This window comes from Epithele typhae (genome assembly GCF_022376455.1).
Source record: "Epithele typhae strain CBS 203.58 chromosome Unknown BXZ73scaffold_12, whole genome shotgun sequence".
NCBI classification, from domain to species: Eukaryota; Fungi; Basidiomycota; class Agaricomycetes; order Polyporales; family Epitheliaceae; genus Epithele; species Epithele typhae.
In genome coordinates this window covers 451,502-469,193 of record NW_025954203.1, presented here as the reverse complement: position 1 = coordinate 469,193, position 17,692 = coordinate 451,502, and the positions used below count along the sequence as shown (strand labels likewise).

The 17,692-nt window shown below is 59.7% G+C and overlaps 6 protein-coding genes across 6 annotated transcripts; 4 read left to right on the top strand and 2 right to left on the bottom strand.

The window, feature by feature from the left end:
* Window positions 1-238: 238 nt before the first annotated feature.
* BXZ73DRAFT_89034 (uncharacterized protein) lies at window positions 239-4,050 on the top strand (the record flags this gene model as incomplete). Its single annotated transcript, XM_048025147.1, has 9 exons — window positions 239-333; window positions 393-459; window positions 650-964; window positions 1,575-2,118; window positions 2,175-2,201; window positions 2,259-2,577; window positions 2,628-2,687; window positions 2,736-2,925; window positions 2,977-4,050. 9 exons carry the CDS (start codon window positions 239-241, stop codon window positions 4,048-4,050), a joined length of 2,691 nt encoding a protein of 896 aa, XP_047879867.1.
* Window positions 4,051-4,721: 671 nt separating this feature from the next.
* BXZ73DRAFT_89033 (glyoxal oxidase precursor) lies at window positions 4,722-6,563 on the bottom strand (the record flags this gene model as incomplete). The annotated part of the gene is made up of 4 exons (XM_048025146.1): window positions 4,722-4,954; window positions 5,015-5,805; window positions 5,868-6,205; window positions 6,261-6,563. The coding sequence occupies 4 exons, from the start codon at window positions 6,561-6,563 to the stop codon at window positions 4,722-4,724; spliced, it is 1,665 nt and encodes a 554-aa protein (XP_047879866.1).
* A 681-nt stretch (window positions 6,564-7,244) lies between these two features.
* BXZ73DRAFT_43715 (fumarylacetoacetate hydrolase) lies at window positions 7,245-8,577 on the bottom strand (the record flags this gene model as incomplete). Its single annotated transcript, XM_048019196.1, has 8 exons — window positions 7,245-7,473; window positions 7,523-7,637; window positions 7,749-7,806; window positions 7,856-8,057; window positions 8,114-8,139; window positions 8,201-8,379; window positions 8,429-8,510; window positions 8,560-8,577. 8 exons carry the CDS (start codon window positions 8,575-8,577, stop codon window positions 7,245-7,247), a joined length of 909 nt encoding a protein of 302 aa, XP_047879865.1.
* Window positions 8,578-8,944: 367 nt separating this feature from the next.
* Window positions 8,945-11,018, top strand: BXZ73DRAFT_43923 (cell division control protein 14, SIN component-domain-containing protein; the record flags this gene model as incomplete). Its single annotated transcript, XM_048019238.1, has 6 exons — window positions 8,945-9,013; window positions 9,064-9,205; window positions 9,259-9,336; window positions 9,388-9,512; window positions 9,569-9,828; window positions 9,881-11,018. The coding sequence occupies 6 exons, from the start codon at window positions 8,945-8,947 to the stop codon at window positions 11,016-11,018; spliced, it is 1,812 nt and encodes a 603-aa protein (XP_047879864.1).
* Window positions 11,019-11,412: 394 nt separating this feature from the next.
* Window positions 11,413-12,618, top strand: BXZ73DRAFT_43915 (uncharacterized protein; the record flags this gene model as incomplete). The annotated part of the gene is made up of 1 exon (XM_048019235.1): window positions 11,413-12,618. The coding sequence occupies one exon, from the start codon at window positions 11,413-11,415 to the stop codon at window positions 12,616-12,618; it is 1,206 nt and encodes a 401-aa protein (XP_047879863.1).
* A 3,352-nt stretch (window positions 12,619-15,970) lies between these two features.
* Window positions 15,971-17,488, top strand: BXZ73DRAFT_43885 (uncharacterized protein; the record flags this gene model as incomplete). Its single annotated transcript, XM_048019225.1, has 1 exon — window positions 15,971-17,488. One exon carries the CDS (start codon window positions 15,971-15,973, stop codon window positions 17,486-17,488), a length of 1,518 nt encoding a protein of 505 aa, XP_047879862.1.
* Window positions 17,489-17,692: the final 204 nt, after the last annotated feature.

Here is a 17,692-nt window from a genome sequence, read left to right as displayed (position 1 = left end):
GACTTCGCGCAATTTGAACGGTGGTGCTCGCCGGCAATCGGATATCCCTGGCCCTGGGCCCAAGGCCGGGTCTGGCCGGGTCGCCGACCGCCGGCATCACGACGGCCGATTAGATTGGCGCGTGTAAATCTAATCTTTGGCGGCTCCAGACGGCTCCCCAGGGCCGAGCTGGGCAGAGGTTCCGTCGCTTGTCCGGATACCCCACATTCGATTCCCCGTCCCATCACCCCGCCGCCGCATGAAGGAGCCAAAACAACGTGCGAGGCCCGACAGCGCCGTTCCATCAGGCCGAGGAACATATGCAAAGCAGGCTTGCAGCCACTGCAGAAAGAGGTACTTCACTGTCTCCCCACGCACCTCTCCCTCTTTCCTCACCTCGTCTCTTCGCCCAGGAAGAGCAAGTGCGACGGCAGGACTCCGGTCTGCGGCCCATGCGAGAAAGCTGGTCGTGCATCAGAGGTGCGTGCTCCTCCGCAGACCATTGCGTCCTCTAATCAGCTTTCCAACCCTCTTCCGTCCCCCCGACTTCCTCGTCCTCCCCTGCATTCGCAACCCTCCGCATCCATTATTCCCATTCCAATCCCTTATCACCACTCCATGGCTGTATTCCGCACCGTCGTGCGTGCTTCTTCGGCGATGATGCCGACAGTGCACCTGGGGGAAGGAGACTGCCAAGAAAGCCCGCACCCAGCAACACTTCGAGTCCCTCGAGAACTACATCCGCGCCCTCGAGTCCAAAGTCAAGGATCTCCAGGCAAGCCTCGATAGCAGTGGTCAGAATCACAGTGGTGAATCCCCGGCTGCCTCTTCCGACTTCACGGGGGAAAGTTCGTCAATAGCACACCAGCCTCTGGAATTTCGACGGACGGACTCCTATGCGACAAGCTCGACTGACGAGGACAGGACGACTTCCACAAACGAGTCGGACATTGATGTCCTCATCTCTCCGACGCGGCACCTTGTGGTGAGTCTGCCCTTCACCGTGTATGCGCACTCTTTGCCGCGTTTCCCCGTGTCTCCCATTTTGCGCGATCTGCATATAGTGGGTCGTCATAAGCCTTCTTTTGATCTTCGAGCGCATAAATCTACGCTTTGTTGCCGTGGGCGGGTGCATCTCACACCCTCGTACGGCACAGCAGCCTCTGCCTGGCCGCGTGGGCGTCTAAAACGTCGCCTTTCCCTGCTCCTGTGCGCCTGGGGGGCGGAGATGCGTTTTTCTTCTTTCTAATCCACTGTTGTGGAAGCATCGTCGTCACTACACACTCCGCGCCAATGCAGTCTAACACGGAGCCATCATGGGGTCACCCCACGGATAGTAGCGCGGGACTCGGTGCTGAGGTCGGAGGGCCATCAGTCACATTTCCGCAGCGACTGTGCTCGCGCACTCGTTGCGCCATCGATTTTGTGGGCGACCGCTGTCCGAGAGGGCGTTCCCCGCGGAGACGGCCTTCCTTCTGGTACTCGTGCTCCCACGCTGACGGACTGGTCTGACGCGCGAGTTGAGCTGGTACCCGCTTGTGCTACTCTCGGCAACCCTGACTGTAAGTAGAACGACGCTGACCTTACGTTTTAAGCTCCAGGACACGGACCTCGAATTCCATGGCCCCACCTCCGTCTGGCGTCTAGGAGCCACAAGATCGTCGCCCAGTGCTAGCGAGGCGAAGACATCTGTCTCCCCCGAGTCTTCCCCCGCCGTTCCTCCCGCCTACTTCGAGTGGTCCCGATATCTCCCCTCCGAAGTACCCATCTCCCGAAGCGAACACGATCGGCTGCTCGAGATCCTGTTCAAGTTCTTTCTTTGCTGGGGCCTGCGGATAATCCCCGAGCTGTTCCTCCGCGACATGCACCGCGCGCTGAGCATTTCTCCGACTGCTCCATGCCCCAAGTCCGCGCACTACAGCCCTATGCTCCACAACGCGGTGATGGCTCTCGCCACTGCATACTCCGACGACCCTGTGCTCAAGAGTCCAAGATGTCGTAACATGTTCGCGAAGCGCGCTAAGAGCTACATCGAAAGCGACTGCCAGAAGCCAACGATCGCGCTCATCACCGCCCTGAGCACGCTCGCTGCCTTTCACTCTGTCTGTGGCGACCAGAGCTTAGCTTATCTGTACTTCGGTGAGCGTCCAAACTGTCATTCCAATGATTGCGTCGGTCTGATACGATTCTATCAGGCATGGCTGGGCGTATGAGCCAATCACGTAAGCCTCGCCAAGCCGTTTTTCCTTTCGCGCAGCTAACCTCCTTGGCTCCATTAGTGGGCCTGCGCACAGACTGTTCACCCTGGGTCAAGTCCGGATTGATCGCTCATGCAGACATGCTCGATCGAAACTGGGGCTACTGGATGATCTTCTCACAAGATGTCCTATGGTCACTATATATCGGTCGCGAGTGCTGCGTCTCGCCGCCACGGAAAGACCACCATATGTTCTCCGTCCCATACATCGGCTCAGAAATCGATCAGAACCCGTGGTATTGGGCGCCCAGCAAGATGCCTCCGCAGCCAAGCAACATCGTCCGGGTCTTTGACTGTAGCTGTCAGCTTATGTTGATCGGTCGGAAGATCATGGACTTCTTGTGAGTAAATCCCTTGCACCCGCTGATCCACGTGCTCACACATCATACAGGAATAGCCTGGGACCCGGTTCGAAACGGGAAGGAGCGTTGCAAGTCGTCAGCGAGCTTGAGTACGTCACACTCTCAGCTTCACTTCACTTTGCCTAATGTCTTCGCAGCATCCAACTCAACAACTGGAAGGACTCTTTGGCTCCAGAGGTCGACCTTACCGCAACAACTCGCCCGAACGCTTTGCCTCATCGCTTGATGGTGCATCTAGTGTACTGGTGGCTCCTCTTACTCCTTCATCGACCCTTCTATCGACGGACGAAGTCAGGGGGTTCGGGCCTAGATATCGATCACGTCAAGGTCGGTATTTTGTCTCATCTTTGTGTATGATACTAACCAGGTAACTCACAGCTCTGCAATCGCGCCGGTGACAACATTATGCTGTTGCTCGGCATCTGGAACGAGAGGTACTCGCTGCGATACATCCCTATCACCTTGATGCAAGTGGTGTATTGCGCCGGCACCTCATTTGTCCTCTCTGCCGTCCAAGCCACCTCAGGAGCTCGGCTTGGTCGGGTTGCCCTCACTAGTGCTCTCACCCAAGCGGAGCAGTGTATCCAGTACCTCCTCATCGCTGGTAAATCGTTTGAATGCGCCAACGATGTCGCGATGATCCTCTCCAACCTCCTTCACGAGCAGCTCAAGCCGCGCCTCTTTACTCGCACACTCGAGCCCAAGGACCTCCTCCACACCCTCCCTATCACAAAGCGCGAACGCGAAGGCAGCGAGTATCAACCGCAACCACCATATTCCGGACAGAGCGGCAGCCCCACGGCGGCGACGGCTCCTGCTGCAGCCACCACAGCTGCGACGAACAACGACCACGTCGACGCGGTTTCACTAGCGGCGACGATCACCAATATTGACGCTCTCCGCGATCAGTGCCGGTTCGCCGTCGCTGCAAATTCTGCGCACACACAAGGCTTCCCATCATCCCTCGAGTGGCCGCGCGGACCTGGCTCGGATGGTTTCCCCGTTCTCCCTCTCTCCGCCGCATCATCCAGCTCAGCATCCACGTCCCTCCTCGCCGGACCTGGAACAGACGCGTTGGGAATGTCTGGGATGGACGACGTCGAGATGGACTTCGGGCTCACCAACATGGACCTCGGCCTCATGGGCGGCCAGCCGCTCTCGAACCGGCCGTACATGGTCCTCGGTATCCCCGAGATGTCGGGCGCCGCGAACTTCCCCGATCTAGACGCGCCGCCCTCGTACTCCAATCATGGGTCGCAGCAGATCCCCTCGCCGCAGCACACGCATCCGCCGGGGAGGATCGGACAGCAGCCGCCTCCGCAGCCGCAGCAGATGAGGCTGGACTTCAGCGCGGAGGAGCTCGCGGTGATGGACCAGATCTTGCGGCAGCAGTTCGGGGGCCAGGGCATCGACTTCCGGATGCAGCCTTCGCAACGGTACGAGGGCATCTAGCAGAGGATCGCGGTTTTTTCGGCTTCGAGTTTCCCGTATCCTGCTCTGCGCCCGTAGTTCTTTCGCTGCTTTCATTTCGCTTCCGTTGTATTTCTCCCTGGACTTCCTGTCCGAGATGTTGTGTACATAATGTATCAGGCCAGGCTGGGCCGTGCTCGCTGTGGATCAGGATCTATGCTCTATGCACGTAGTCTACTTCATGTATAACATTCCTTGAACATCGTTAACGGGGCTGATTCTAGTCGAAGGTTGCTGAGGATGGCCTATGCGGGTCTTTTTTTTGTCTTCCTCGTTTAACGCCCTCGAGGGCGAAGCCCTATGGTAGGCGTAACATACATGATCTAGTTCTACTCGGACCGGGTTCACGAAACCGGGGGGTGGGACGTCAACAACACAAATGGCCTATGCGGGTCGTTCGGATTGACGTCACTCGTAGAGTGTTAGACCTCCCGTGAGCGCGATAGTCGCGGCTTTGCCATCAGATCCAAATGGGGCCATTGCATGGTCCACAGCTACTCTGTCAGGACTCAGTACTCAGTATCAGGTCCAGTCCGTGATGCACGACGTATGCACATTTCATTGGAACGTCGAGTAAGAGTAGTACAATGTCAAAGTTATAGACGCATGAACGAACGACTGATCGCCGTCACGACAACACTGCATTATATCCTTCACTCGAGAGTGGGGGGAGAGTTGCCGCTGCCCACCATCACCCACGCGCCCTCGCTGGACACGTCGTTGATGGTGAGGAAGATCGTCGCCGGGCCCGGCGGGTACACCTTGCCGTTCGGGGGCGTGGTGAAGGTGAGCGACTTGCGGTCTACGGACAGATGCGCGTCCATGAAGACGAGGCGGGCGCTGGAGTGGAACGCGTGGCTGGAGAAGCCGAGGTCCATGAGCGAGACTGTGTCCCAGCCCGTCAGCGACATGGCTGAGTCCCATCCACGAGTGACCGGGCACTCACCTTGCATCTTCAGGTTGCGCGCGGCGAGCGTGCTGGGCACCGAGACCGGGACGGTGAACGTCTTGCCGAATGCGAGCTTCGCGGGCATGTTGAGGATCTTCGGCCGGGCCACGAACATAAATGGGGGGTCGAGCGTCTGGACGCGGAGCTCGCTCGAGAACTTGACCGTCGCGTTGAAGTCGTTGTTCGGGTTGCTGCCCGCGATGAGGAAGTTGCCCTGGGGGGTGAGCGTGACGCTGGAGTGGTACACACGCGCGATCCCCGCGTTCGGCATCCCCGCGTTCGAGATGCGCCGGCCGAGCGGGAGCCCGGGCGTGTACAGGCTCGGCACGAGCACCGCGTGGTCCGCGTTCGAGTTCCCGACTGCGTCGGGCACCTGCGAGATCGCGGCGAAGCCGGACCCAGCGCCGTTAGTGATCAGCACCTGGCCGTTCGGGAGGTGGACGAGCTCGGGCATCGTGCGGCCCTCGAGCATGTGCTCGACCTCCCAGCCCTTCGCGATGCCCTCTGGGGTGAGCGTGATGCGCGAGCACTGGGATGAGGCGGGCGTCTGCGACGAGAGCAGCGAGGGGTCGACCGGATCCGTCTGGGTGCCGCCGCAGACGAGGACCTCGGGCGTGAAGTCGGGCGGGGAGAGCGGGAGGAGGATCGCGGAGCCGTCGATGGGGTTCGTCACCCGGACGTTGTTCGGAATGTCGGGGAGGATGGTCTCGGTGTTGGTCTCGATGTCGTAGATGATCGACTGGTTGTTCGCGACTATGAAGATCGTGCCGTCGGGGAGCTGGAACGCTCTGAGAATGGGGGTCAGCATCCTCTCCCGTGCCTCGAGCGGGATGGGAACGACGCCACGTACCGCGGGAACAGGTTCGCGGGCAGGCTGCGCTCGAGGAACGCCGACGGCCGCACCGTGTCCTCCTTGCGCGGGAAGAACTCGAAGCTGTTCTCGGGGTCGATGTTGTAGAACGCGGCGTTGACGTGCGTGCCGCCCACGATGAGCAGCGAGCCGTCGAAGATGCGGATGGCGGTCGGGTACCACCGGTCCGCGAGCAGGTGCAGGTTCTCCGGGTCTTCAAAGACCGTGCAGCCCTCGCCCGTCGGGGACGCGCACGGCTCAAAGATACGGATCGCTTGGTTCCCAGGCTTGATCGAGGGGTTTCCCGCGAAGCCGCGCGGGTCTCCGCCGATGCTTGCCTGGGAGCATGTGTCAGCGTCAGCGCAAAACCCACGCAGTCCACAATGGACTCGCCATAGTGCCGTTTGAGAGGAGCGCGCCGCTCGCGCAGAACGAGTTCGTGAGCACGTCCAGCGGTGTCGCGGTGTCCGTCTCGAGGTTCCAGAGCGCGCCCCATGCCGAGTGGTTGTTCACCAGGAGCGGGTCGTTCGACGCGCGGTCGAAGAAGAGCGCGAGCGTTGGGGAGACGATGATTGACTCGAGCGCAACAATGCCCGACGTTGCGTTCTTCAGGTTGAATTGCCATCCGGGCGCGGCGGGTGCTGCGCTGGCCACACCAGCGAAGAGGGTGAGCAGGGACAGAAACGAGGCTTTCATCATGCGTGAAGTGAAGGGGTGGGGTGCCGACTGCTGACTGCTGCGGACTGAGGTTTGAAATCCCCTGCGGCGGCAAGCTTATATCTTCGAACGTTCGCATAAGCGTCATTCGGCCGTGAGCAACTCTGTGAGAGTAGCGTCGGCTGCGGCACCAATAAACAAGGCTCCGCTGCCGCGGGTTGAGAACAGGCTCGGCACACTGAATGCGAATGCCCTGTGCGTGTGCACGGATGGACTCATATGTCGCAGAAATGCAGTGCACGGTGGGCATCCAACTACTCATGGGAGCCGGAGCGATGAGATGTGGAATTGAAGGCAGAGCGACCACTCACCTGGAGAGCTGGATGGCGGTGCACCTGGGGCTCTCACGGAAGGCTTCACTCACTAAATCACGAATACGTTGTAGCCTTGGCATGTGACATGTTAGATAGCAGCGACAATCCGTCTAGGACATCAGCGTGGAATGAGTTCATCCAACACAAGTGGGTGAGAGCACCCCCGGGAAGCGGAACCGTGTCTAAAACCGCATGAAGAGCCTATTCAGAGACATGCATACAGAACGGAGCAAATAGATGCGCAGTCGGCTCTGTGCGCACGATGGCGCTACAGGAGGCGAATTATCGTAAGCATGTGAAGATACCGTACCCTTTGTAACGAGCGGGCTCCACGAATGAACATGGTTCAAAGCTTCGCCTTGGCATTCCCGCGCTCCTCAACGACGGGATTGACAAGGGTTCCGATGCCGTTGCCGATCCAGACGCTCATATCGTCGCCGTCCTTGAGGTAGACGGGGGGCTTCTTCACGAAGCCGACGCCCTTGGGTGTGCCAGTCATGATGATAGTGCCCGGCATGAGCGTCGTTCCTTGCGACAAGAACGCAATGGTCTGGCGAACGTTGAAGATCTGGTCACTGACCTTTTGTTCAGTATGACACACGTGGAACGAAACATCGAGCGTACGCCGTAGTGCCATCCTGGACAGTAGCCCCATTGACGACGGTCTTCAGGGGGAGGGCTTGAGGATCGGGGATAGCGTGGGCTGCGACAAGGCAGGGACCAATTGGCGTGGTGTTGTCTGGAAGAGACAAACCAATTCGCATAAATACACAGATGGTCGGGGAGCGATCGAGTGGCTTTTTTAAAAACGTGTGTTCTCGGAAACAGCAAACTTGAAAAGAGTACGCACCGTAACCCTTGGAGAAGTTCCACTGTGAAACAGCCATCTGGTGGTACCTGAAAGAAATCTGGAGCACGGCGTAAGATCGGAAAGGCGGTATAAAGGGGTTCACTCACGTCATTCCCACCAGTGTACGCCAGAACATAGTCAAGCGCGTCAGCCTCGGACACGTTTTTCGCTGGTTTGCCGATCACGACAGTCAACTCGACCTCGTAGTCGGGAAGGTGCTTGTCGACAGGCTGGACATGCTTAGGGATGGTAACGGGGACTTCGGTGCCGATCAAGGCGGTGACGGGCTTGTAGAAGAGGACTGGGTAGCTGCCCAAGACATGAATCGGGGGAGTGTATTTATACGAGGGAGGAAATGCACGTACGTCGGCTTGGCGAGGTTTGCTTCCGCCTGGATGATACGATTAGTGATCAGGCCGCGGACTTAGAGGGGAGTAAGAACGTGAACACACGGCATGATCGGCATAGTTGAGCCCTAGGCAACGCACGAGGCCAACTTCTTCACGCGAGAGTGGAGCCAGCAGCTGCCTGACGGTGAGGACGTTCTTGGTCACTTGAGCGGAGGAGTCGAGAGCAGAGCCCGTGATCTCGTATGCCTTGATGGGTTTCTTTTGGTGGAGGGCAAGACCGACTATATGATGTGTCAAGGTGCGTTCCCGCGAGACTGGAATAGAGCGCACCGTCGAGCTTGGCATCCACCGGCTCACCGATGTGGACTTGGGCCGTCTCCGCCGCCACAAAGCGAATGAGGCGCGTCCATTGCTGGTTGGCGCGTCAACCTCGGGCACATCGCGGGCAGGGAAATGCTCACCGTACGGATGGGCGACATGGTGGTCGAGGGGAAAGGTGGGAACGGGCCCCGCGTTGCGGCGGCCGTAGTACTTAGCGGCAGGCCGCAGACGCGACGGGACTCCGGGCCCCGCGGCACGCGTGCCCCGCGGTCACCTGACGGGAACGCGACTTGCGCCCTGCCTCGTACGTAACCCCATACTGAGGTTCTCCCCTGTCAGTGTCTGGTCTCGATTTCGAACATTGCCGTACGTGCTGCGCGTCGGTCCCTCCCGTCTGGGGCTCCTCCCTCCACAACATCCCCGCCCGGTTTCTTGGGTGATACCCCCGCTTCGTCTTGTTTCTGTCTTCACTCGCTTCATGAACTGACCGGCGCAACCCGTCTCCCCGCTGCCAACTCCTCCGACATGGCTGCCACCAACCCACTTCCCAATGTCGCGCCCATGCACGACATCCTTCAGGACGCTCTTGACGCTGTGAGTCGACTGCTCGAGCGCTGTCTGCACTGGTGCTTACCCCTCGACAGCTGTCATCGCCTCGGATTTCAACCACAGCGAAAGGAGATGCCCTGGTGGCCATCGAACATGTACTCGCTGAGACGGCCGACCCAAGAGCCACGGGCCTGCCTGGGTACTTCAACGCATTGCAGGATACCTTTCAGTGCAATGGTGCGTGTATTTGCCCGCATATACCGAGCCCCTACCAACCCTGCGACACGCAGTGGCCTCGCGCATCATCGCGTGGACGGCTGAAACATCCCCGATGCTTGATAACGCCCTCAAGAAACACCCCGCGAACCGTAAGCACACCGCACCCTCCCTAATGCGAAGCCTAAGCGTTGCAATTACAGCCGAAGACAACGCGGCCGTCGCCACGCTGTCAGCTCAACTTACTCTCGCCATGACCATCATTCAAGGAGTTGCCCTTGTCCACAAGTCAAGCAAACAGTTCTTAGGCCGAAGCTATCCCCTAGAGGTACGTTCAGTCTACCTATGTTCCATGTGAACCGGTTTTGACCGCATGCACGTCAGGTGTTACTCGACCTGTTCCTAGTTTCACGTCATCTGAGCCACTCCCCGACCGGACCCAGCGTCCCAACATCCCCCAAGTCCGGGGTCTTCTCGGCACCGGTCTACAAGTCTGAAGAAGTACCCCTCGCATCCGTCGTACTGGACACTCTTCTTTGCGTCCTTGTCGACGCCGTTCCGGCTCTGCGGACCTTTGAAGAGCTTAACGGAGTGCAGGTCGTGGTGAAGATCTTAAAACGGTCCGGAACTCCTCGTGAAGTTAGGTGCGTAGTACTCATGTTCCAGTGGTGCCCCCGAGCCAACATCACTTCGCAGGATGAAATGTCTTGAGTTCATATACTTCTACCTCATGGACGAAACAACCACTCCCGAAGCTGTGGGTGAAACCGCAGAAAGCTTGCAAGAGCTCGGTGTCTCTGTCCCCTCGCAAACGCACAGAAAGTCCTCCTCTATCTCAACGTCCTCTAATTCGGGCTTCACTACCCGGCCCTCGTCTCGTTCGTCGTCTGGTTCCTCTGCATTCTCCGCGCTTTCAACATCGACCACTGCAACCTCCGCTTCCCTCCACGGTCCTCCCATCGCCACGAAACCTGATGCCGAAAACGAACCCATTGATCCTTCAAGTCGCACCAAGACCGTCATACCCTCTTCTCGTCCGGTCACGCCTCCCCCTGGAGGTCGCGTTCAACCTCGCTCCCTGCTCATGCTGAAGAAGGAAGTCGACTACGTCCCTCTGAGCCCACGCAAACCTCAGCTTAGCCACTTGGGCCGTACACCCAGTGGTTTGCGCCCCAAAGCTCCGGCAGAGCGTAGCACCCCGAGTCACGCTCACCCTGCTACGCCGATACCCCCGTCGCGCTTGCAGCTCCGTGGATCTCGCGATCGCTTGTCTTCCCCGGTGGATAAAGAGACTCCGGAGCCGCGCAAGGCGACACCGCGCACGCCGCGCCCGCGGCTGAGCCTCGCGAACTCGCACTCGCGTGGGCTCTCGACGTCGTCGATCTCTTCGCTGTCCTCTGTCGGGTCCTCGATGAGCTCCGCGGAGACCGAACCTCTACCACCCTTACCTTCGCTTCTCGCCTCTCGTCGAGCAACGCCAGCACCCAGTCGTGGCCTTTCAGCGTCCAGCAATGCCCCCGACACGCCCAAGTCCAGCCTCGGTCCCAGCAAGACTCCCCTCCACCGGCGGACGCAGAGCCTTGCTGACTTTGCGCCCAGCGACTCCACCGCGTCGTCCTCGCTTTCTCCTGTCCTCTCCCACTCTGCGCGGGTGGACGGCGTGGGCCCACGCAGCGCCAGTTCGCCGACTACGGGCGCAGCCGTGTGCGCGACCGAGGGCAAGCGTGGTCCGCGAACGACGGCGGAGAAGAAGGAGATTCTGGGGACGATGCTCGGCAACGTCGACGCGCTCGTCGAGGGGGTGAAGAAGGCGGGCGTGTGGGGCCTCAGCTGAGCACAACGCGACTCGGGTCTCCAGAACGGGTGGGATTGTTGTCTGTTTGGTATATGTTCTCCTGTATGCTTTCGTATGTTATTGCAATGCTATCGCACGTTCGTCATGACACTCATTCACAGTTTTCTGACATTTGTCAGAGTCTTGTGACACTTCCGAATGAGGTCATTGTTGTGCTTGCCTGGGAGTGGCAAGTGAACTCTATCTGACCCCCGGTCGACCAAGTGCGCGGGCGCTATATATACCTGTCTTCCACCGCGACCCCAGCTTTCCCCTCGACTTCATCCCCCCATGACGAAAGAAGACAGGTACGAAGACTTTCACTCAACATTGTCATGCATATTGAGATTTTCATAGGATGCCGGACACTCCCACTTGCTGTATGTGCAGGAAAATGCTCTCTGGAACCCCGAAACGTTGCTCTGGCTGTCACGAATCAGCGTACTGCGGTGAGGTGTGCCAGAAGAGGCACTGGGCGGTCCACATCTTCGACTGCAAGACGGACAAGCCCATCGGCACTGTTTACTACCTCGCCCGCGCTTGCCTCAACAAGATCCCTCCTCTCGACGCGCAGACAAGAGTCGACTACGGCTTCCACAAGATTTCGTACACCCTCAGCGGACCCGCTGAACTAGACCTCCTGCGGCTGTATACGCACGTATTCCACATGGTCTCCCTCGACGTCTTGCGCCGATGGCAGCGACAGGGACGACTCGTTCAGGGCATCAAATCCGTGTTCGAGGGATCTCCCCGCGCCCAAGACCCCGCATATACCTGGTTCCTCCAGCACGAATCCCACTTCGACGACCTCACGACCTTCGACGCCGACCGCGCGTGGGAGGTCGCGCAGGACGACGTGAACACCTGGCTGCGTGCCGGCTGGCTGCACATCGGCCGCTCCTCCAACGACTCTACGGACGACATCTGGGCGGCGATCCGCGCGATGCCGGAGCGGGAGGGCACCTGCCTCCTCTTCTACTTCTTCGCCCTCGCCGGCGTCGTCCCCGCGCCGTGGCAGGAGATGTGGCTCACGTTCGGCTTCGTCGCGACCACGCACGGCGGGCGCGAGGCGCTCGGAAGCGCGTACCGCACGCTCGCCCACGCGTGCGCGTTCGACGCCTTCTTCACCGCGCACGACGCTGGCGCCCTCCCCGCGCTCTTCCGCGAGCACGGCATCGCGATACCTAACACGCCGTGCTTCGACGACGTCGTGAGCGTCCCGCCTGGGGCCGCGCTGAAGACGGTCTGGAATTTGAAGCGGCGCATCGACGTCCTCATGGCGGCCCTCCCAGGCGAACCGGCGCGACAGGTGCTCGTCGCCCCCGCGGCGGACGTCTTTGCGGCGGACTACGGGTACACAAACTGCCAGAGCGAGGAGGAGACACAGCTGCTGGACGACCTCTACACGCGCGTGTTCACGAAGCTGGAGCGGCCGGTGGATCCGCTGGAGCTGCACCAGGCGTCCGTCGAGCGGCGGCTGGCCGACTACATCGGCCGGTTCGCGAACCTGGACGAGCGCGCCACGGACTATGCGCGCCTTCTGAAGACGGAGGAGCGGGGCGTCGACGCGGAGGTGCGTGGATGCCTGGATGCGCATTGAGCTTCGCTGACCACAAGCTCTGCAGGCTGATTGGGCTCACACGGTCTCCCGGATGTCCGTCCCTAGTCTTCCCTAGGCGGTCCTTCTAACAAAAGGACATGAATGTGTTTATTCCATGTCCGCGAGGTTCTTGGTGTCCTCCTCACGTACGGTTTCGTGTGAATGTCCATGACACGCACACCTACTTCAGGGTACAGCCCTTTGCATTCGAACGCAGCGCTTCATCTGGCAACAAAGCTGTATGCGCTTTACAGCACTCGTTTGAGTCCAGCACCATCGTCTCCCTCTTCCACCGCTACAACATCGTCGTCTACGACTTGCGCTTCTTCGCCGACGTGGTGAAAGGCCCGCCGGGGCGCGCGGCGAAGAGCGTCTGGAACCTCGAGCAATGGGGTTTTGGGGAGCACAAGAGAGATAAAATGCGCGTCTGTCTTCAAGGTGCCCATCACTGTCGAAGTAGACAAGTCATTGAGCACCTGTGGCGATATGTACACGCCAACGACCATGTACACCATTAGTTTCCGACCGCTCGCGATTGTCAACGATAGTGCTCCGGCCGAGCTCTCACTCTCATGAGCAGACGGAGAACGGTTCCGGCGTTGAAAATACGTACAGGTGTATCCCTGCATAAATGAGAACGAGAATTTTGCCTTCAGGGTGTCTTCCATGTGCACCAAAGCTTCAAGCATACCCCGAAGAAGTTCACGAGACACATCTGTCTGTCCGTTCCCAGATGTCAGATGGGGATGCACGAAGCTGGTGAATAGAGGACATACCTGAACAGTGCACCGTCCGAGACGCCTTCATTCCCGCCCAACATCCTCCGTAGACCAATCCACGACCTGGCCAGTCCGTGTGCTCTGCCCGCGGTGTTTAGTGCCTTTGATCCAGACTGGACTAGCTCGCTCTCCACTTCCGTAGTGCCATTACCAGCCGCAACTTGTGGGTCTGGGTCCGGTGTTCGGTCGGTGTTGAGCCGTCGTCCACGACTGATGGAGATGCTCTTGCTCAAGAGGTGGCAGGATGAAGCAGAGGACGTCGTCAAAGGTATATTGAAGCCGGCTTGTGAGAGAACATGAGAGCCGGACAGAGAATATTTGTCGCGCTCGCCTCGCGCATCGCGGCTTGTCCAAATCGGCCTTCACACGGCGGGCCGCCACCCGGCTACGCAATTCCCCTCTTCCCATCCACCATGTCGTCCTTGCTGGATCTCAACCTCGACCTCCTGTTCCTCATCGTCTCCTATCTTCAAGGCCGCGATGCTCTCAATTTATCTCTTTGTGCCAAACGGGCTTACCACTTGGCCATTCCCCGAGTCTATGTCTACCTCGACAAAACCTGCCGCGACCACGCCGACTTCGACATATGGCGCGACCGCGTCTTCGCCTTAGACCCCATCCTAAAATCCACTCGGATTTCATGCCTGCGCTCCTTGGTCATCCAGCACCGAGGGCCACACGGTCTCCGAGCCATAGTTGCCGGACTAGTCGAGGTTTTCGCCCAAGCCCCGCGTCTCGAATCCTTCGTCGCCAGATTCAAAGAGAGTCTGGATTCTGGTGTCACCGAATGTCCTCAGTTTGGAGAGGCGCTGGGTGCGTTGAAGTTCCTACGTCAACTCAACTTGACCGGCGTCGGCTCTGCCACCATGCACATGCTCTACGCTCTTCCCAACGCTCCCATAATCGAGGCCCTCTCGCTCGAACATCGCCCTCCGAAACCGTGGAGTTCGGGAGGGAAGCCGTTTCCCGTTCTGGCGAAAGTCCTCTCCCGGTTTACCCGTCTGCATTACTTGATGTTCATAATCAAGCAAGACTCGATAGTACCTGTGCTGGATCCATCCATTCCTCCTACAAACCCCCTCAGGCATCCCCAACTGCCCAGCTTGCGTACTCTGGCTGTTGCCGAGTCTTACAGCTGCAACTTAATGGACCTGGTTCCTCTCTGTCCCAACCTGTCCTCCTTTTCTTACATCTCCTTCCGCGCAGACGCATGCGAGTACCGACGAAAGATAGCGGACACCCCGTGGCCTGCTCTCCGAGCCTTCGAATGCCTTCCCGGATACCCTCGAATCCCAGGCTTGCACGCTCCTCCTTTGCCACAGTCGAGCTCTGGGCCTGTCAGCCGGCTCACCATAGTCACCCCTTTGTTCATCTCCGCCCCATCCCTCTCCCCGATGTCCTCAGCGGCCTCGGCACGCACCTTCGCGTTCGTTCACGCCGTCCAGCCGAGCGCTCTTGTGCTCAAGGTCCATCTCCCCTCCCCGTACTCCGGTTCGGAGAAAAGCATGCTGATATGCTGGGCCGACGCTTTCCGGATCGACCCGCCGCTGCGCTCCCTCGAGCTGCTTTTCTCCTCCCGCAACCAACACCTAGTAAGAAAAGCGGCCATAAGCATCCGAAGCTCGCTCGCCCGGTGCCCACGTTCAGACGGGTCTCGGCGCGGCGATGGAGGGCCTGTCTCTATATTACCTTGGCGTGCACGTCGTCGACGACGAGGGTGTGACGCACCGGGACGTCACGCACACCAAGGCCGCACGCGCACTCGATCCTCGGGCCTTCTTCGACGCGATACCGACCCTACGCGTGCTCGGGATTGGAGACCAGATGCTCGCCCTGGATCACACGGGGAAGGAGCGAGAGGCACCGAGAGAGCCTGAAGAGACAAGCGGGGAATGGGCGCGGCGGACGAGGTGGTGGTGGATGGAGGGCAGGGAGATGGTCGAGATTTGGAGGGAGGATGCCGAGCGCGCACGCGAAATCATCGAACGTCCGGATTTCGACCGCGAGCGTGGTCTGGACGGTGCGTGGTTTGATAGGCGCGGGGTTGCTGTGGGGCTAACGCGACGTATCTCTCACCAGGGTTCTTCTCGGAGAAGTGTCTGTATAGCACGCTTACCTGACTGCATGAGTTGAGATGCGGCTGGTCAAGCGCTGTCTGATGAAGTATGGCGCGTCCTCGTCGAGTTTCAAACCTGAGTGGAGGTGCGGGATGCGATAGTACATTCACGTGATCGATCCGTATTCGTCCAAGACCCGCCAACCTTTACCCGCCACGCGCAAAAGTATACTCGCGCTTTGGCTGCGAAGTTCAGATCGAAGGTCAGAGCATTGAGATGTGGGCGACGGATTTTGAAGAATTCGAAGTTGCTCCATCCCCGACTCCCTTCGATCTGAGCCTGGACTCTGCCCTCGACGTCGACGTTTTCTGACTACTTATCTGCATTATAGGGAGAGTGGACCCCGGTCGCCCGGCTTCCTCCCTGTACCCGCACAACACCACACAACACAGAAGCAGGTAAGTTCGCCTACCATACCCCGCTTGGACCTCGCGCGGGTGCTGAGTCCACCACAGGATGCACAAGTGCGCCAAGTGCACCACCGTTCTCCCCGCAGAGAACCCCAAGCGCTGCTACGCATGCCGCGAGGTTTGCTACTGCATCCAAAAGTGCCAGCAGGAGCACTGGCCGCTCCACATTTTCGACTGCAAGCCCGGCCAGCCGATCAGCACTGTGTACTACCTCGCCCGCGCCGTCCACAACGACTTCGTCCCTGGGGACCCCCAAACGAGGCTCGACTACGGCTTCGACAAGGTCGCGGAACGCGACGGCCGCGAGAGCGAAGAGTACCTTCTCTACCTCTACACCGCCGTGCTCAAGACCGTCTCGCCCCAAGACCTCCGCCGCTGGCAGCGCAAGGGCCGCCTCGCGCACGAAATCCGCTCCCTCTTCGAGTCCATGCCCCCGGACGACCGCGGCGAGGCCAACGAGGTCTTCCTCGACTACGAGTACGCCTTCGAGGACCCCGACGACGTCGACCCCAGCTCGGACGCGGACCCCTCCGCCGAGAGCCACATGGACCGGCTCTACCGCAACAGCTGGATCCACGCCGGCGGAGCCCCCGACGCGCCCAAGGAGGAGATCGAGGCCGCGATCCACGCGCTCTCCCCGCGCGCGCGCCTCGCGCACCACACCTACACCATCCTCCTCGCGCGCGAGCTCCCGATGCCGCTCATGCCGGCGTACCTCCTCTTCGGGTTCGTGACCGCGGGCTCCGGGCGGGAGCTCTCGGAGCTCGGGAAGGCGTACGGCGCGCTCGTGCGCGCGTGCGCGTTCGACGAGTTCCTCGCCGCGTTCAACGCCGCGCGCGTCCCCGCGCTGTTCCGGACGCACGGCGTCGCGCTGCCCCCGCGGCCGCGGGCGTTCGAGGCGATGATGTCCGAGCGGGAGGACGCGGTCGAGTCGGTGTGGTACCTGAAGGCGCACGTCGACATCCTCCTCGCCGCCGACGCGGGCGACGCGGACCCGGAGCGGTTCTACGAGCGCAAGCCGCGCGCGCAGTGCGGCGACTACGGGTACTGCGACGTCCGGGACGAAGGCGAGGCGGAGCTCCTGGACGAGCTGTACGTGGAGCTGTTCGGGAAGGCGCAGAAGGGGATGGACCCGCTGGAGCTCCACCGGGCGTGCATGGACGGGAAGCTGGTCGAGTACGTGGGCAGGTTCGTGGAGCTGGGGACGCACGCGGCGGTGTACAAGCGGTTGTTGAACAAGAGGAGGGGCCCGGCCCGGCGTAAGAGAGCGAGAGGTGCGTCTGTTATCGAGAGCACTTTGTATGGTGACTTATGTTGTTTTCCATACAGCTTGAGTGCATATATAAGTCCTATATTGACCGCTAAGCTCTGCGAGTCGATTCGTTGTGATGGCGAGAATATTTCAAGCGCAGACAGACAGACGACTGATCCCACTCGCCGAACTCCAGGCTACTTCAGTGAGAAGTACGTATATAAAGCGGCTAAATCAAGTATGTACGCACCTCTCGTTTCAACGTCAACACGCCATCGCATCTCTTTCAATATGCCTTTCGCCGATGCGTGAGCCAGTTACTGTCACCAAGTTACCGCTTCTCGGATTCGAACCCGCAGTCGCTCGTATGCATCGAGACATGCACCGCCCGACCTCGGGCGTCAATGACTCACCACCTCGACCACCTCGATTCACCACCCCCTCGGTCCCCGGGATGTTTCTTGAACTCACGCGGCTTCATTACAACGAACAACTTATCCTAGAGCATCAATAAGG